General features: G+C 35.7%; 1 protein-coding gene across 1 annotated transcript in view; it reads right to left on the reverse strand.

Annotated features, from left to right (window-relative positions):
* The window catches only part of ABCA1 (ATP binding cassette subfamily A member 1), a 146,155-nt gene that overhangs the window by 54,893 nt on the left and 70,704 nt on the right, over positions 1–20,558 (reverse strand). Inside the window, exons 8-10 of the mRNA XM_051967072.1 lie at positions 13,463–13,555; positions 2,321–2,561; positions 1,059–1,198 (exon numbers count right to left, since the gene is read on the reverse strand). Of these exons, the coding sequence (XP_051823032.1) occupies positions 1,059–1,198; positions 2,321–2,561; positions 13,463–13,555 (474 nt within the window). The remainder of the gene's footprint in view (positions 1–1,058; positions 1,199–2,320; positions 2,562–13,462; positions 13,556–20,558) is intronic.

Below are 20,558 nucleotides of genomic sequence, written 5' to 3' on the forward strand. Positions count from 1 at the left end.
CCATTTAGGGGTTTCTTAGCAAAAATAGTGGAGTTATTTGCCATTTCTTTCTCCAGCTCGTTTTACAGATGAGGAAACTGAGGCAAACATGACTTGTCCAGTGTCATGTAGCTAGTGAGTGAGGCCAGATTTGAACTCAGGAAGGTAGGCCCACAGCTCTGTGTACTACGGCACCTTCTAGCTACCTACCCTAGCTCTAAAGCCAGCTTTTAATTCATTACTTTATGTTGTTTCTCCCCAACTCATCTATTTTACAGGTAAGAAAACTGAGAGCCAGAGAGAGCAAATAATTTGCCAAAAGGCACAAAGCTAGCATGTGCTAGAGTTAGGTCTGAAACTCCTCAATCCAAGTTCAATAATCTTTCCAATAACTCCTATCAAGATATAGTTTGTTCAAGCTAGCTATGGGACAGAATTCAAACCATCTATGGACTGAATAACACCAAGATTGTCCATTAGCAGTAGAATCTCAATGTCTCTGTCTCTGTCTCTCTCTTTTTCTCTCTAGCTTGATATAAACTATGTTAGAAGAAATACACTGACTTTTAGGGGGGGAAAGACATCACAAGTCATTCTTTTTAAGTAAGGCAAGAGAAGCAGTTAGCAGATTTTTTAAAAGGATACATAAATTAAGTGAATAAATATATGAGAATATAACCTAAGTATCATCTAACTTTCTGACACAAATCATTATTCTGTGAAAAGCTCAGAACCACTTTTGAAATCAAGTATGTCACATTCCATCCCTTTCTCAGAACATTTCCACTTGATACAACACAGGATTTAAAGCTGGAAGGAACCCTAGAAATGATGCAGCTCAATTCCACCAATGTACAGATAAGGAAACTGAGGTCCCCAAAGGATAAGTGATTTCTTTTCCTTTAAAGAGCAAATGGCAAATGCCCAATTTGAACCCAATTTTCTGGCTTCAAATGCAGTCTGCTTTATAGTAGAATATATACTTTGTTTTCTGATTTATGACAATTATGTTCCTCATCCTAGGATTTGGGGAATTCTTAAGTACAAAAACAAGTTATAATCCTCTATCTACTACTTACCTCAGACATGACTGTTCTTGTGGCTGGAGTATCAGGAGTATATAGGATCTTTCCAACAAGGAGAGGCTTTAGAGCCTTCCAGATAATTCGGGAAAGAGGACTAGATTCCAGATTCTTCATCAATTCATTGCAATAAGGAGCTATAAGAGAAGATGGGAATCCAGTCAACAAAGATGAAGAGAAAAAAAAAAAAAATCCACTTCCTCATTATAACTGACAAAGATCCACATGTACCTTACACAAGTATGTACACTTAAAATATGGGAAAACATGAAGATTTAAAACTTTTAAGAACTGTATATAAGCTCAAAACAATTCTATACATACACTATCCTTTTGAAGTTTATTACATTGTTGCCATTAAAAAGGAGCAGATGTACCTGTGGGGCTAAATTTGAACTGGAATGCTTACGTTAACCCAAAACCTGTTTCTAGAGAGAGCCAGGAACCTGATCTCCTTAATTTTTTTTCACATCACAAAGATTTCAAACAATATTTATTAAACAAGAATCTAAATTATGAGAGGTTAATGAGGGGCTTATTTATTCCCTATACAAAGAAATTCTTCAATTTACCTCCCCCCCAAAAAAGACCCTTTTAAATAGTAAACTTTCTTCCTACATCAAATGATATAATTTATAAAAATTGCATTTACACACACAATACCATAATCAAGCTTTATATTGTTATATATAGCTAGGGTGGTTTTGAGGATGAAGAAAGAGATATGGGTGCTATTTCATAAAACTTCCCATAAAACAAAACTTCAGCACTATGAAGGAACCTGCAGATGTCCAACCTATTGGTGTTTCATTTAGAAAAAAATTTTTAACATTACATCAAACCACAAAAAGCTATCTGACCATGACTGAAATACGCATTTGTGATTGGGAAATAGAGAAAGGAACAGTTGCAACATGTTGTCAACGAAAAAAGTATCCCATTGTCTAAAATGGTAACACCACCAGGAAAGGCTAATGGATATGAAGTTGCAAGAGTAGTTAACCCTTTCTTGTCAGTGAAGAATCAAAAACAAACAGTGAATCATTTGCTCATATCAAAGAACACACATTCAAATCTCTATCAAGATTTCAGATCTTGGTTTTGATAGAATAACATTGCCAGTGGAAATAACAATCATCTTCCATTCTCCCTTGCCCCTCAGAAAACAAAGGACTGAGACTCTTCATAATTACTATGGGAAGAGATTGACTCAAGGTAAGAAGGGAAGATATAATTTGGCTTACATCCCAGGGACTTACTTGTAGAATTATCATAGAAATTTGTCACCTCCTCTTCGGTACTATTTCCTCCAAATAGGGCTTTATAGTTGTTGTCCTCATACCAATTAAGGGATTTGATCTTCAGTCCTCCACCTTCAGGATGGCCACACATGATCCGAGACACTGCCTGGTAGATCTGGGTCGAGGAACCGCTACTGTTCATGTTGGTTAGGAATATCACCTCTTGTCTCATGTCACTCCAGCTCTTCATGCTGGATAACTGAAATGGGGATGGGGAAGACAACAAAGGGGAAAAGAGGGAAAAAAAGGTCAGAAAAGAAAGAAAACTTCTCCCTTCAAAAACTATGTTCCACTGGAAACTGAGTGGATGTCCATCAGTTGGGGAATGGCTGAATATGTTATAGTATATGAATATAATGGAATATTATTGTTCTATAGGAAACAATCAGCAGAATAATTTCAGAAAGACCTGGAGAGACATAATCTGATGCTAAGTGAAATGAGTAGAACCAAAATCATATTATACACAGCAACAAGGATGACCAAATGTGATGGACGACTTGGCTCTTCAACAATGAGGTGATTCAGGCCAATTCCAATAGACTTGTGATGGAGAGGGCCATCTGCATCTAGAGAGATGACTATGGGGACTGAATGTGGATCACAACACAGTATTTTCACCTTTTTTGTTGTTTGCTTTTACTTCTCTTTTTTAACATTTCTTTTTGATCTGATTTTTCTTATGTAGCAAAATAAATGTGGAAATATGATTAAAAGAATTGCACGTTTTAAGCTATATTGGATTACTTACTAGGGCAGGACGTAGGGGAAACAGGGAGAAAAATCTGGAACACAAGGTTTCGCAAGGATGAATGCTGAAAACTATCTTTGCATGTATTTTGAAATTAAAAAAGCTATTATTAACATTTTTTTAAAGAAAAAAGAAAAAAATCTATGCTTCAGAAATATACTGGCTGGCTGTAGATAACTTTTTAAGTTTATAATAAATGAATAAGAGCACCTCGATGTTTAAATGACTTGTGATTTCCTTAGTATGGGTATCTCTTCAAATAATACAAATCACAGCTTTTCTATGAACAGCAGGTCTTTGAAAGTTCTCTATGGCCAGAACAATTCATTACCATAAGGCTAATTGTAGTAATGAGCTCCACAAAGCCTCTATAGATTGACTGGAGAGATGGCCAGTATTATCAGCTCAGCCTTAAAAAAACATAAGGTCACCTCCAAGCAACAATGAAACATCAATATAGAACTCCAGTGGAGTGAATCTAGAGTACGGGAAAAGTAGACCTATGACCCCAGTTATGGAAAAATTCCTCTAACAATGCAGATCAGTAACAGTTCTACATTTCTTAATCTTAAAAAGTTGCCTAAGAGCAATGTGACTTGCCCAGAAGTCACACAGCTGGTATCTAGATCTTTGCAAGTCTGAGGTTATTTCTCTATTCGCTATGCTATGCTACTCCTCATGCTACTTTTATTATAGGGCGTTTGGTTTTCACAATTGAACAGTCCCTTTTCTCCTTAGATCTATAACCAAGTATATAATAACAACAAACATTTTTAATCAGTCTCTGTAGGCAAAATATTTTTGAGACCTACAAAACTGACACAAAACATAGTCTCTGCCCTGCAATTAAAGGATAAGATACTGGCAGAGAAATGATGAGTGGATTAGGATGCAAAAAAAAATTGTAATAGAATATGACATTTGACAAGGAAATTTGATACCAATCAAGGAAATCACAGCAGATTTTTATAGTGAGCCTTTGGGTTGGGTATTTAAAGGAAAGGTAGAAATTTAACAAAGAAAGAGAGGAGAAAGCTAAATTAAAAATTATACTGAAGAATTAATATAATTTCCAAATCATTATAGGATAATATCATACATTTTTCATAGTCCTAGTGGACTATGAAAACTCAAAAATTCATGCTTTCCTTGAGAATAAACTTTATTTTGGATCCAATCTACTCTGAAATATCTATCATTCTAAGTGCTAGGCAAATAGTAGTTACTCAATGAATATTAATTTATGCTGATGTTACTCTTAAATATATCCTAACTTGGCTATTTAGTTCCTAACTCTAGCCATTCTCTTTCAAAACAAATGCAACTTGGACTCCCCATAGAATTACTGGCCCAAGTGCCATTACTATTATTATTAAATATTTATATAGCACTTTGTATCTCCAAATATTTTCACCAGCATTAATAAATTACTACATTTATCACAATTTCTTTACATCAATGCTGCCAATTTCCTCCCACTAAAAAAGAAAATTAGAACACAGAGAAAGGAGAGTTGCTTTTAGCTACAAAGCTCTATTATAACAAGGATATCATTAGGATTTGAAATCACCAGGTTTCTGTTCCATATGGGGCTTTCCTTAGCCAAACTGCAATTGCACAGCTGTTCTGGTCATTCTAAAACCTATTCCCTTCCACTGAGGTCCAATTGTAATACCTCATATCAGGAAAAAAGGTGGTCCCAAGTTCCTGAAGGCTATGGCAGTGCAGAACAAGCCTTAGTATCTATCACATCTACCACAAAACTACAAAATACAAGCCCTGTAGGATTATTTGTGGTGTAAGATTTAATTTATTTTACCTCAGAAAGGCTCATCACCAAGTTGGTCTTTGGGTGATAATTTTTTTTTTAAACATAGTAACTTATGAAACTCTCTCTTAAAGAGCAGAGGCCTTAGAAACAGTGTCAACAAAGATTTCTTACACCAATGAATTAACAGACTTTTTGAAATGCCAAAATAGTGGATTATGACCTATCTCATAAAAGGACTTCTAATGGAAATCTTCCAATATTTCAGAAATCTGGGATTTCATCAGGATGGACACTTCTTCCTTGTATTCCTTCTATTTTATTTAGTAGATGGTCTTTGAGAGTTGCTTTGGCTGAAAAAATATGCTCACTACAATTAAGATTGCATACTCTACCCTGCCCCATTTTTCTCCATTCTCACAGCCACTATCCTTATTCCGCCCTTATCACCACTAACCTAGACTATAGTAATGGCCTCTTATTTGTCTCCTTACCTTATTCCTCCCACTTCCCAATTACTGAAATGATCACCTTATTACCCAAAGTGCAAAGAACTCAGTTACCCTGTTACACTATTATAAATTTCTTTGTTTCACATTTAAAGTTCTTCACAACCTGGCCCCAACCTGAGGGAGCTAAAGACAGTACACAACTGGTGCTACATGTGAATGTGACCCTTCAGGTAGGGAAGAGAGACTCTTTTCCTTCCCCTGCAACCCATCCATCTATGTAATCTTCAAAAGGGAGCTATTCAACCAACTGAAGAGATTGCAGAAATATACTGTAGTCAGACACCAATACGCAGAGAAAGTCACCTAAGGTAGGAGAAAGCTTCAAGAAACATGACCTTAGAAAGAAGATAAGAGACTATTTAAAGTAGCCTGGCTGCTTGAGAACTTCACGAGGAAAGAAAAGACTTCTAGGCTTTGGATTTGTTTCTTCTAAATGAGAGCCAGCATCAAAACCAGTAAGATTTGACATTGTCTTCTCTTTAACACATCCTGTCTGTATTACCCTGGGCAGAACATCTCTGGATGTTCTGGGCAACTCTGGAATATAAATTGCAGAGGTGCTGACCTCCACTGGAGGAATGCACTCAACCAACAATTCCTTATACCAAAAGAACCACAGATCTAGTAAATACTTTTATTAAAAGCTAATCATGTCGATGGCCTGATTGTTCATGGGATACACAATTTGTGGGGTTCCAAGGTACAGTTTTAGAAATATAGCTCCACAGGTTTATTTATCCCTAGAACCAGAAGAAGCACTCTCCCTCTGGAGGACTCAATGCACAAATCTGAGTGAAAGCTAAAGGAATATCCCAAAGGAGGGGATGTTAGACTGCTTAAGATATTTTGTTTATTCCCATTTTTGTACATTTTGTCTTTCTCATTAGAATGTAACCTCTTTGACAGCAGGGACTATATCTCACTTCTAATTTTGCACTTTGAAGTGCTAACTGATTGGTTGAACATGGTGATGAGCATCTTTAAACTTAGTTAAGCTGATTTCTTAGAAATTAGGTAGATATTTCATCCTCAGGTTTAAACTGGGATCATTTCCAGCTTGTTCTCTTTTCACCTCATAGCCTTTGAGCAACTACGGCAATCTCCATGACACAATGAAGGAGGACATTAGCTCTCAGGGAGTCTGAAGAGTGAACCCCAAATGTCAATTGCTTCTACTCCTCTGACATAATAAAGGCATATCACTAGATAACAATGCTCTAAAGAATATATCCAAAGTTAGCCACAAAGATCTAATTAGACAGCAACATTTTTTAGACATTTTCCCCACTGAGACCAAACTTTATCTGTAGACATAGTTTAACATGCTGTCCCCGAGACGGATGAGTACACTAGAGACTGTGAGGAATAGAATCAACTGTCTAGACTTCCGTAGCAAGATGGGACTAGAATCTACATTTTCTAATCCTCTCTATTGGAACAATCTCTATCACATCATGTTTAATTCCCTGGAAAGTGAAATAAGTTGAACATGAGAAGAATGGTTATACAGTTTAGGTAGTATTTTTTTTTGAATATCAAAGACATGTTTTTCTAATATCCATCAATAAGCATTTATTAAATGTTTACCACATGCCAGGTAATGGGCTAGAAGCCAGCAATACAAAGACAAAAAGAAAACATTACCTGCTATAAAGGAACTCACATCCCACTGAGGGAAGTAACATGTACACATACAAATGGAAACAGACCATAAATGAAGTAAATACAAGGTGCTTTAGGGAGAAAGACATTCACACATCCCAGAAATCAGAAAAGTCTTCTGTGTTATGGGCACTTGAGCTGAGCTGTGAAGGAAGTTGGAGTGAGAAGGGAGTACGTGCCAAATTCAGAGATGGAAGATGGAATGTCAAATGTGAACAAGAGCAGAATGTCCAGTATAAATAGCCTGGACTATATAGTATGTGAAAACAATAAGCTTGGAAAGATAGAAAAGATTTTGAATGCCCTAGAGAGCAATCATATATAGTCCTAGAGAGAACAGGGAGCTACTGAAACAAAGGAAACTGAAGAAATTTGGCAGAGTGGGAAGAATCATCTTAAGACAAGAATATGACTGACTGCTACAGAAGGCTCTGAAATGATCTTTTTCTTCCAATCAAATGGGGTTTCTGCAGTTCACAATCCCACACAAAGTTTGGGTTCAGTTCAACCTAAACTCTATATCAGTTCTGGTTCAAGTTAGGTAGTATTTTAGGATCCATACCTCAGAAAATGCTAGCTCAGTGTTAAGGTCATTCACATTCCTGGTCCAGTGCACAGGACATCATCTGGTACAAAGTAGGTGCTTAATAAATGTTTGTTGATTGACTGATCCCCAATTCTGTCAATCAACAAACATTCTGCATCTGCTACTAAACTTCCAATACTAGTCCCCCATTCCTGAACATTGTAGCTCAGTCTCTCCATGTCTGAAATTGGAAAATCTGTCGCCTAGTCTTTATGCACTTAGATTTTTGCCCTAGTGGTCCCCAAGTTGCTTATGTGGGTTTATGACTTTGTTACTGATTCTTCAGATGTTTGGATCTTTTTCTTTATTTGGTAATATGCTCCATGACTTTTCCCAAACTCAATGCCAAATTGTCTACATAGAATTCTCACCTACCTCTAGATTTCATGCTCAGCTTCTCTATCTGAACTATCCTCCCTTCCTGACTTCCAAGCTCCCTGATATCTAGAACCTTGATGTCCATTCAATTTTGGGTCTATTAGGCCTAATTCTCTTTTAGCCCACACTACTACCACCACCCAAATTCCCTGGCAAAGTTATACATGAGATCTGACACAATGAAAACTAGATTGGATGGTGGTGGTGTAACAATTTTTATTTACAGACTAAGAGAATCTCATTGTAAAATGAGGGAAAGGCATTTGGACACAAATCAAGAAAAGCAGAAACGTCCCCTGGTACATAGAACTATGTCATGACATAACTTTATTGCATATAGTTGTTTCACTGCAAGGAACATGATGTCTCATCAGAAGTACTGCTTCCTCAATAGAAGTCCCCAACCACCATCCTCTCCCCCACCCACCCAAATGTAATACAAAGGAGCAGAATACACCAGGCCTTTACAACAATGCAAAGAATGCACGAAAATGTATTAAGAATATTATAATAAGCATCAATGTCATGGGATACTTTTAAAACTGTCTTTTAAAAAACTTTTTCCAAACTGCATTCCTATGGTTTTATATTTTTATTATAGCAACTGAAAATATTGCAATAAAAACATTATTTACATTTTTTCATGCTAAATGGAATATAAATCAGTTAAATCAACTAACATTTATTAACCTCCTACTATGTTCTAGGTACTGTACAAAGCACTAAGCACAAAGACAAAAAAAATAAACTTTTGGCTCTCAAGGAGTTCACATTCTAGTAATTAGATAACATGCAAACAATTATGTACAAGCAAGATAATATACAGGATGTACTGTCTAAGACTAAAAAGGAATAGAAAAGGAATTCAAGAATGAGCTTCCCCTTCCACACTCTCTACCAGCTACTTCAATAGTAGCTATACCAATGAATGTGGAATGCAGTTGAGATACAGGCAAAACCATAACTAGAGCCCTCCATAATTACAGTTTGGAAACCTCCAGATTTTTCTCTCTACCATGATTAGCTATTTTTCATGAGGCACCATTTCTGTGATTACAGAAAGTCAATCCCAGTTCATTCATTCAAGCAAATGTAATGATATAAGATTAGTGATCAGACACCTTTATTTCAAGAAACAATATAAGCAATTAGCTCAGATATCTCATGTCACCCTCATGGGAATATAGAAAATAGAGAAATATAGAAAATAATTACTTTAATCTCCTTTGTGAGCAACGTGGGTTTATTTTATTCTCTGACTATACTCTTATTTCTATTTGGCTCTCAGATATACTGAGAAAAGAAGCAAGTATGATCCCACCACCACTACTGAAACCCATGCCCAATAGATAACTAGTTAACAGTCTCATAGGAAAAGACAGCAAGTTTGGGTATGAGTTTGGTTGTTTTATTGTTATTTTTAAAATGTTACTTTTTCTCCTATTATGTTTGGGGATAAATTAAGAAGACATTATCTGAAACAGATCAGAAAGCCTAGCAACGCAAATTGAGAGAGTCCTGAAAAGCTTTAGAAGAGACAATTCTTAAGAACTAGCTTATTCAGGCAAAGATGAGGGAAATCTTGGCTTAATACTAATGTTCCACCTTTACCAGAAATCCATACCACCTGCGGATGCTGGTAGATAGGACTCAGCATTAGAGAAACCAATCTACTGAAATGTTTGATATTCTAAATGATACACGACATGTATCACTAGGAAGGCTAGGGGCTAGTCATGTACCAAGAAGGAGAAATAATATACAAAAAATAAGAGGAAAGGTCCTAGCATACTGGGTCAAGTCCTCAGTAAAAAAAATTATGGAAATTATAAGAAGGCAAGAAAGATCTTTTATATTTTATTGGTGGAGAGAAAATCCACACCAATGAATGTCATTCCAAATTTGTCAAAGGGAAGAGTAAGGAAAGAATTAAGCACTGATATGGTCCTTACTATATAAAGGCCAGGCAACGTGCTGGGGGCTTTTACAAATATTATTTCATTTAATCTTCACAAATACATTTACAGGACAGTGTTATCACAGTGCTTCAGGGAAGTGAGGCAAATAGGTCAATGACCCGCCCAGGGTCACAGAGTTAGTAAGTGTCCGAGGCCATATTGGAATTCAGATCTTCCATTATTCCAAACCTTGAACTCTATTCCAACGGCACTGTCAAGTTTCTCTGTACCAAAGATGAAGGAATTTTTGCATACCACAAGTAACACACCCACTCCAATATCGGAAAAGATGTTTTAAGCAATTTAAGAAGAACTGTAAGGAGCTTTGTAGTACTGTACAAAAACACATGAAAAACCTTACAAAAACAAAACAGACTTCTTTCCAGTGACTGGTAAGATAAATAAGCCAGTTGGTTCTTTTCTATCCCATTTATTCAAAGGAAAAGAGCAAATCAGATAATATATAACTGGTCAAGAGGCCTACGGGTGCTGTGATTATCCTGACACGAAGAGCCCAAAATCCTTGTTTGCACTGGAATGGGGCAGCAGCTTGCAAGGTACAAGGAAGCAGCTGCCAAGAAAATATGCGTGTGGCTCAGTTTAGGAGTTTCCGCCACATCAGCAAGGCGAACATCACATGCTTTCAATTTTTTTTTTTTTTTTTAACCCCAGACAAAAGGCAGGCCTGGGTGATGTAACAGGAAACAGCTGTACGCAGACCTTAAGCAAATTTATGATACAGTCTATTCTGCAACAGTTATAGTTTTTGCCTCAGTTAAAGTTGGGGGTTTGGGGGGGGTGAGAGACTGAGAGGAGGGAGGAAGGAGGAAGGAAAGAGAAAAAGGAAAGAGAGAAAAAGAAAGAAAGGAAAAAGAGAAAGAAAAAGATTAGGTGCGCCCACTTCACAATAAATAACCATGATACATGACCTCAGATTAAATAGAATCAATAATTTATCTAGTTGTAAGACTCTCCATTTACCTTCTGGAAGTAGAAAATCTGGTAATCCTAGTTGACTGCAATTTCTTCATCTATTATAAGGTTACTAGAGTTCATATTTTGAACTTGCCTGACAGAATTATGGCAGGTGAGATTTTTTTTGTTCCTTTTTCAAACCAAAACTTTCTTCAGAAGAGATTAAGACTGGCAATAAATACCTTGGGAATAACGCTGGATTTGTAGTCACAGTACCTCGATCTAAATTCTAGTCTGGGCAAATATTTAAACTCTATAGGCCTCATTTTCTCAATGAGGGGCTTAAATAATCTTTAAAGTCCCTTAATGATTTACAATTAATGAATGATGTCATGTTATATGCGCATCCTTACCTCCACAGACTAAGTTTCTAAGGGAAGAGATTTTTGTTTTACTATACATGGCTTCTCATACAGAGTAGGTTTAAACACATTTGTCGATTTCAATGAGATTACTGTACAACATAACAATTCCTGATTTGAAGGTAATCATATTTTAAAACATTTAATATCAGGGATAGGTTTATTAGGCTAGGCTAATAAAGCATGTTTTAAAAGATGCAATTTGGGGGAAGAAGAGGGGAGGAAGGGCACTGAGGCAATTGGAGTTAAGTGACTTTCTCAGGTCACACAACCAGGAAGTGTTGTGTAACTGAGGCCATAGTTGAACTCGGGTCCTTCTGACTTCAGGGCTTGTGCTATATCCAATACACTAATTTAGGTGCCCCAGTGTCTATGCAAATTTTTTTTAAAAAGTAAAGCTGAACATATTTGTTAATATTTACTAAGTGTTTTACATACATTATTTCATTTGAACTTCATAACAAACCTGTGGGGTAGGGGCTTTTACTATCCCCATTTTACAGATGATAAAACTGAGTTTAAGATAGTCCCAAACCACCTAGCTACTTAAGTGTTTTAGGTAGGATTATTATCCGGGTCTTTCTAAATCCAGGGTTAGATCTCTATTCACTAAACCATATTACTTCTCTGAAAGCAATAGAAAAAAAATTAAGTTCAATGAGGAGAAAATCTTTACCTACCCTCACTATATAGAAGTAAAAGGTGAAGTTAGAGAACAAATGAAAATTGTTATTGTCATAGGCTTGTGTGACTTTTTTTTTTTTTTTCCTGGCTATAGTTAAGGTAAGGTAAAATTTGAACTCAGGTTTTCCTGACTCCAGGACTGGTGCTCTATTTACTGTGCCACCTAGCTGCCCCAGTGTATATAATTTTAATATAATACAGGATGTCTCTTTGTTCTGTATGATATACTACCTGTATATCATAAGGATGTGTGACTATCAGGTTTGTGTGGAAGAGGAAAAACAGATAAATAAATACACTGCCTTCTATTAAATCAGGGGTCCTCAAACTTTTAAAATAGGGAGACAGTTCCCTGTCCCTCAGACTGTTGGAGGGCCAGACTATAACAAAACTTTGTTTTGTGAGCCTTTAAATAAAGAAACTTCATAGCCCTGGGTGAGGGGGATAAACGTCCTCAGCTGCCACATCTGTCCGCGGGCTGTAGTTTGAGGACCCCTGTTAAATAACATAAGAATCAGAAGAAGGCATCAGCACCAGCTGGGGAGATCTTTTGTATTGGGGTTTTTTAACCTAAGGTCTGTAACTTTGGAGGCTTTTTTGTTTAACTATTTTAATCACTATAATGAAATATAATTTTTTTTATTCCATCTTATACACTTAAAATAAAAAAATTTTTAAAAGGAGTTCTTAAATTTAACTCAATTGCCAAAGATCTCTGTGAAACATATCCTCACAAAGATTATTAAGAATCCTCTATACTAACATTCCATAAATTTGGCACACAGAATAACAAGTTATGGAGGGGCTTATGATCCACACCGACCGAAAGACACCCCACCTAATAAGAAATTTCTTAGAGATATATTTAACTAGAATCACAGTCTTCTCTATTTGAGCAATTACCCACTGCAATCTCCCCACATCTACCCTCGATCTGAATTTTACCCATAAGACTATGCTCAGGTGGAATGCCATTTAGGGGCAGGGAATAGACAGGTAGATATAGCTCCCAGTCAGAATTTGGCAGAAGCTCTGCCATGTTATAAAATAAACACCTTGGCTCTGACAAGAAGATGCCCCATAAAGACATTGAATTAACAAACTGACTTCAGCAGCCAGAAACCCAAATGACTGGATTTGAGGTCCACATATTATTCCTCCAGGCCAGGAAATTGATATTTTGTTTAAATTGATTTTCTTCCATTAATGAATAAACATGGACTGAACATAGGCAAAGAAGACAGTCAAATTCAGCATACCAAAAAAAAAAAAAAAAAAAATTCTCCCTGAAAAACAGACATTTAAATAAAAAAAATAATAACAACAACATTAATGATAGGGCCACCTAGTGCTTACAAATTCTTTTGCCTGAATGCAATGAATGCTGGCTGGCCAAACCAAATTTAGATTTCAAAAGAGTAATGAGTAATTCTGCTTACTAGGGCTACAGCCGAAACAACTTACCTCTTTGGCTAGCTTTCCAAGACTATCTAGCATAGTTTTCATTGTTTCAACCAGCTCCTGGTTTGGCAGGATAGGATGGGAGTTTATTCCTTTCTGAAATTTAAAAAAAAAAAAAAAAAAGTTTTGAGTTCAAATGTAAATCTGAAGTCACTAAAAGAAACAAACAAGTTAATTCAAACCATTCACCATTTTTAAGTGAAAACACCCGTACTGTACCTCAAACCTAACCTAGCCCCAAAACTCCCACCACAATTATTCTGAACAGTTTTTTTTCAACTAAGCTTTCCCAATACTTGTATTAATGATTTTTTAAAATAATTTGGAATGGAACACATGTAAAATATACATATCTGGCACCTGACCACGGAGGACTTGGCATGCATGGGAAAGTTAGGAGAAAATCTGAGTCTAGAATTTGAAATTTAAAAAGGAGAGAAAAGAACATGGAATAAGTCCAGATAGGAACTTCTGGTTACAAGTTGTGATAACTGCAACCATGCTTCCCCTTGGGGAAAAAGACAATTAGAAGCGGAGGAAAACAGGTCACTCCAGAGTCACCTATCTTCACGAACTTAAAAACTGGACTAGAATTAAAACTGAATTCCACCCTTTCACCTCCAATAGAAATGTTCCTGGTCTAGTTGAAAGAAGACTAGATTTGGACTCAAAATCTCAATTCAAATGTCACCTCTGCTATTTTACCCACATATACAGCCTTCATCAGGAAAACAGAAAAGATAGAATTAGAAGACCTCAAGAAAGAGGAAAAATCTGGAATAAAAATGTGTCTTGATTTATTCATTGACACCACTGAAAGAAATCCAGCAAAAATTAAGTTACTTTAATATGCATCCTGTGTTTAAAAAAAATCTAGAAGCAATCTAGCATGCATCCTATGTCAAAAAGACTAGCTCTAGAATTCTGAATGAAGTTATTTTAAAAATAAATCTTTAATGCATCTAAGCAACTGATATGAATTAATGTGTTTACTTTCATAAACAATGGATTTTGAATTCCCCTTCTTCAAAAATAAAACAGTTTACTACAGAGCAAGTTAGAAAATAAATGCTAAAGAAAAATAGTGAAGGTAAATGGCCTCTTTTAAGAGAGCATAATGTTTTCTGGGCCTAACAATTTCAACTACATTTCTCATTGACAAAGTAATTCAATCCAATAATCTCTTAAAATGGCATCCTCGGGCTGAACTCATCTATTATCTTAAATATTTCCAGATGTCTACTTTTCTTGAACTATGATATAATAACAATAGCTCACATTTATGTAGTGGTTTAGAGCTAGTAAATTATTTTCTTTTTGCAAGCATCCTGCGAGGTGGAAAGTACAAATATTAATATCTTCATTTTATACATAAGGAAAATGAGCCCCAGAAGGTTAAGTAGCTTTCACAAAGTCCACTGCCAGTAAGTCACAGTATCTGGAGTTGAATTCAGATCTTTATATTCTTCAATCTTTTTGTAATACTTAACTTCCTCTCAAATTTCTTTCCTTTAAAAAGTGTGAATGGAAAAATAAGTTTATAATCCCTTTTTCTACTTTCTCCCTCTAAGCGACTTACATATCTCCCCTAAACGTATCCTTCTGTACTTACTAAACTGTGTCCATGTGCACTTTGTACCTTCAAATGCTTTTTTATGCATTGTGCATTTGTACAGCCGTGGCCCAAATTTCATGAATGAATAGTAGCTTTCTGGTAAAAAGCCTACTTACATTGTTTAAGGACCAGGATAGCTACTGCTGAGCCTGTAGGTAACTCAATGCAACAGCCACCTTGATATGCAATCCTTGCACACATCACTTCATTTCCCAAGTCAGAGTTTTCACTGGCTATCCCCTATGACTGGAACTCCTCTCCCCCCTCATCTCCACCTCTTGGTTCTCTTAGCTTCCTTCAAGACTCAATATTCCACCTTTTACAAGAAGCTTTTCCCTATCTCCTTTAAGGTTAGTTAAGTATCTCTGTTGAGTATCTCCAATTCATCTTGTCTGTATCTTCTTGTTTGTACGTATTTTCATTCTGTCTTCTCACAACAGATTGTGACCTCCTATCTTTTGCCTATTCTTTGTATCCCCAGCTCTTACCCTAGTGCCCAGTATATACTATTTACTACATATTTAATAACAGATAGACAATACATGATATTTTTTTTAAAAATACCTGAAAAAAATGCATAAAGATAAATATTATTAACTTGATAACATTTTAAAATTTGTATCTTACTAATCATAGTGACATTTTTATATGTTTAAAAGTATATGTGAATTATGTTCACAACATATATTTTATTATCTTTAACTAAACTGAACCTTCACTTGAGGTAGGAATGTAATTGGGATCCTTTTGAAATAAATCAATAACCCTTATAAAATCTCTCAAACTACTGGCTCTGAAAAATTTTATCTGATAAGTATGTTCTTCTATGGAACTTCTTGCTTAACATATATCCAAATTTAGATTCCTCTTCATCTCTATGTTCCTCACAATGGCCCTGTAAAATTTGTAATGATAATAATCCTTTTAGGATATTAACCAGTCATCTAAAAAAAAAAAAAAAAAAAAAAAAGTCAGAGCTAAGATTCTAATCCAGATCTCCAGACTCAAAAGACCCTTTCTCTAAAAACACACTATCTCTAAGACTGTGTCCCTAATAAGCTCTTTCAAAGATCCTTGCATTGACATAATGGATTGCACATGGTATTAAATTTTTTTTTTCAGTTTTTTGCCATAGTGATTATAACTTTGAATTTCTACATTTACATACAAACAAACATTTTTATCATTTAACAGTATAGACATCAACATTCACTGAATTGCTTCTGAAACAGTCATTATAAAAACACCAGTAAGTAATAGGGAAAAATATTAGCATTCATTAACTAGGGTCTTGTAAATATTTCTGTTGTCTAGGATCATAATTTGTTTGAAAACAAAATTTTCAGTATTCCTAAAAGTCATCAGTAACAGTAAATAACAGAATTGGAAGGGAACTTTAAAATCATCAAAGAAAGTGAGACCTAGAGAGAGAGATTTGTCAAGATCACAACTGATTATAGGGGGAAAAAAGGAACCAGAACCCAGGCCATGGAATATTCGTTTCCAAACTCCTCTTATTATCTGAAAATCAAGACTTGAAATCCATAGTTTAAGTAGACTGACATATTCAAGACCCAAGGTACCCAAAAAAATACTCAGCATCAGATTGAGGCACCTAGATTATATAAGAGATAACCTCAATTATTTCTTTCACTTTATCCCTTCTTATTAAATAGAAAATGAGAACTAAGCAGAGAAAGAGAAGTAATAGTAAGCAGTTTCAGAAGGTTTCCAGCAACCCCAGGAAGTATCTTATGGCCTGGAACTCAGCCGACAATGAGCCTGCATGGCACATGATCACATTCTTTTCTTGGTGTGATTTCTTACTCATATTGACTTGACAAAGGCAAACAGTGCTTGCTAAATCATCTTCGCAAGCTGGACCGGCAAACAATACATATCTTGGAATTCCTACTATTATTTTCCCCAACAAAAAACCATGGACACAGCCTGTGAGAGGATGTATGTAGGTCACCAATGACCAAAAGATTATCTTGTATGAAGTAATAAATGCCTCCCACTAGTTGGGGACTATACTTTCAGTGTTAAGCTAACTGGAATTCATGTATTATTCAACATTTTAGTTCAAGACAAAATGTCATTCATATTATTAGAATAAGGAAACACAAGTACTTTTTTTTTCTTCTCTGAAATTTCCTGCCTACTCCAATAAAATGCATGCATCCTAAATGAATACATTTCCTAAATACTATGTCCCACCAATGTACTGCACTGCTGAGACAAAACTCAGGAGTCTGCCGTATAAGGCAACATAAAGCTCGCTGATAGACATTGGCTACGGAATCAGGGGCCTAAGGTTCAAACTCAGATTTTTGCCATTTTTTAATCACGTAACCTTTCATTTGCTACACTCTCTTTGGGTTTCAGGCCTCTCCTCTATAAAATAAGGGGGGGCTAGATAAGATAACCATTAAGGTTCTTTCTAGGTCTAAATCTACAATCCTGTAACTCTGTGGCTCACACTTCAAATCATAAAGATATAGGGTCTAAGTCCTACTTTTTTTTTTTTTTTTTTTTGGCCACATTTTTAAAGTTAATATATTATTTTGATTAAAATATACTGGTAGAAAATAAAAGTGAAAAATCATCTGAGAAAGCTTTGATGTAAAGCAGGTAACAGTTTAAAGACAGGCATTTTCATAATCTAAAAATCACTAAATTACATTAAGGGAGTATCTGCACTAACAAAAATAATCACTTAAAAATATTCCTGTATTAGGGACAATTTTCCTTTAAGAGAAGTATATTTGTTTTATTGTTACCAAATGCCCCGAGTGAGAATCATAAAATAAGTATATTCTTTGAAGATGTAAAACAAAATTCATTTTTCAATTAAACAGTTCAGTCTTTTAACAAAACCATGGATCCTGGAAGTATCTACATTTAAATGTCTCTTTTTCTAAATAATTCTGTACTAAGAATCTGGATGCTTTTGGAAATTATAGTACTTTGAAAATAATGAATTAAAGATATAATTTACAAAATATGAATGTTTAAAATGTTACTATTGATAATCTATTACACTTGGTCTTTCTATTTCTAATCGGTCAGATTAATCTCCCTTATACAGTGTTCTGATTAAAATTAAAATTCTTCCAAAGATTAAATCTTCACTACACAAAGCATGGTGTTAGGATTGAAAAAGAGGGACAGCACAACTCTTGCTCTCAAGAGCTTATTAATATAATATAACATTAAGCACACACAAAATTTTGATACAAAAGGAGATAAATGAAAATAAATCTATGTAAAAGGCTATTGTAAATCTAAAGAGAGGCCAAAAGAAGCAGGTGACATGGAAGAGGTGACATCTAAGTTAACCCTGGAAAAAAAGGAGGGATACCACAAAAATGGAGGTTTCAAGGCAAAAGAGAGACTCTTTCTTGCATAATTCAATTATTTGAACAAAAGAAAAAATGGGAAAGATCAAGGTAAGAATACAGAGAACAGCTGAGTTTGAGTAGAATGTAGACCATGTAAAGAGGAATACTATGAGACAAAACTAGAGCAGTGGAGTAAAGCCAGAATGTGGAGATACTAAATGCCATTATCATGAATGTATACTTTATTTGGAAGGCAATGGGGAGTCAGTGAAAGTTTTAGAGTAGAAGAGTTATGAAAAAAGTGGTAAATTAAGAAAATTACAGGGGCAAATATAGAAAAGAAGGGATCAGTTAAGGGATGATGAGGCAGTAGGAAATGGAAAAGGAGACACAAGGGTTGTGTAACACAACCCTTGTGTCTCCTTTTATATAAAGAACATAATGGGATGAGAAAAACATCTAAAAACCTCCACTCCTCCACTCAAAAACCTTTAGGGCTGATACAAGATCGTAGATAATCTGGTACTTCTCTCTGTTTTTATCTAATCTCACCCTTCTCCACCACTGCCCCTTACTATGTACTTTACATTCCTGCTAAACTGGACAGTTTGACATCTCCCTTTTTACCTTCTTCCTCCTCTGTGCTCACATATTATATGCCCAGAATGCCCTTCTCATCACTACCCATAGAAGTCCAAATCATTCTTCAGGGCCCAATTCAAATGTTCTTTTCTCCATGAGACCTTACACCTCATCATCCTTTATTCCTACCTGATCGAAAATTTACTTTTCCTTCAAACTGCTTGAATTTTCCAAGGAAAAACCTCATTTTTATTTAATTGCAATTTTTCCCCCTTAAGTCACCCAGAGAAATACTACCACTGCATACTCTCACATGAACTATCACAGACTCAGACCCTCATATTATAAAGGCAAGATGACCAGATCTTTAGTCAAAAGACTCTGATTTGAATCCTTGTTTTGCTTCTCAATAAATAGTGATTTATCACTTGCTTTTTGCACCCTATCAAGGGTCTCAGGGGCATTGTTTCAAATATTGAAAAGATAACATGAACATGAATTTGCTTTATGACCATAGACAAGTCAAGTCCTTTCTCTGAACTCAATTTCCTTGGGCCATGAAATGTGGGAATTGGTTTAGTTAAGCTGTGAGATTCCTTCTAATATTTACCACATACCCCTCCTTTAAGTGGCTCCATTTCACAAGTGCATGTCCAAGGGAAAGCTTCCAGCTCTTAAAAACCATTAAGCCAAAGGTACTGAGTCTGATATTCAGTTTTATTTATAATCTAAATCAACATTGAGTGAGAAAGATACTATTGAATGCTCTCAGAAGTGTTATTTCTGATATCTCTTTGGCCATTTTCTATTTCTGTCTATGTATAACCCATCTGAGAGGTTAATGGCCTTCAATGACCCCCAGAATACTCTGCCAAGAGATCCTTTGTCTAAAGGACCTGAGGTCCTTAGTCCTCATCTGAAGGAATGTGCTGCCCTCATCGATAAGCTACATTTGAACAGAACTCTTTGTGCAGCAGAAACAGAACATTCCCTTTTATGCTGATGATATTATAGGTCAAGACTGAATAATCACACGACACAGTTTCAAATGGGTGGTTCCCAACATGGGAATTAAATCTGTTGGACCATCTCATGTTATATGTTTCATATTCAAACTAAACAATGTTTAAGGAAGTTAAGTTTCCCATCCTGACTAGAAAAGTTCCAAGTTCAATTTTTCAAGGGGTTCCTACAATTCGAAACCTTGACCTTGAGGATGGCACTCAATTTCACACAATTCTATCTGATAATGGACAGACCTCACAAAAATAGGAGCTTCAGTCAAGTGATTTACCACTTGCTTTTTACATACTATCAAAGGGTCTCAGGGGCATTATTTCAAATATTGAAAAGATAACATGAACATGAACTAACATTACTAAGATGGCAGAGGAATGAGACAGAGAAAAAGAAAACAAAGCCAGATGGAATACAGCTAAAATCCAAGGAACTCTGGCAGAGTTAGACTGTGTTTGAATTTGTCCCAAGTGGGCCATGAAATAAAATGTCATTAGACGAAATTTGTAGGCATCTTATCTGTTCATTCCTTTACATCCTA

The sequence above is a fragment of the Antechinus flavipes genome, chromosome 1 (genome assembly GCF_016432865.1).
Source record: "Antechinus flavipes isolate AdamAnt ecotype Samford, QLD, Australia chromosome 1, AdamAnt_v2, whole genome shotgun sequence".
NCBI lineage: Eukaryota > Metazoa > Chordata > Mammalia > Dasyuromorphia > Dasyuridae > Antechinus > Antechinus flavipes.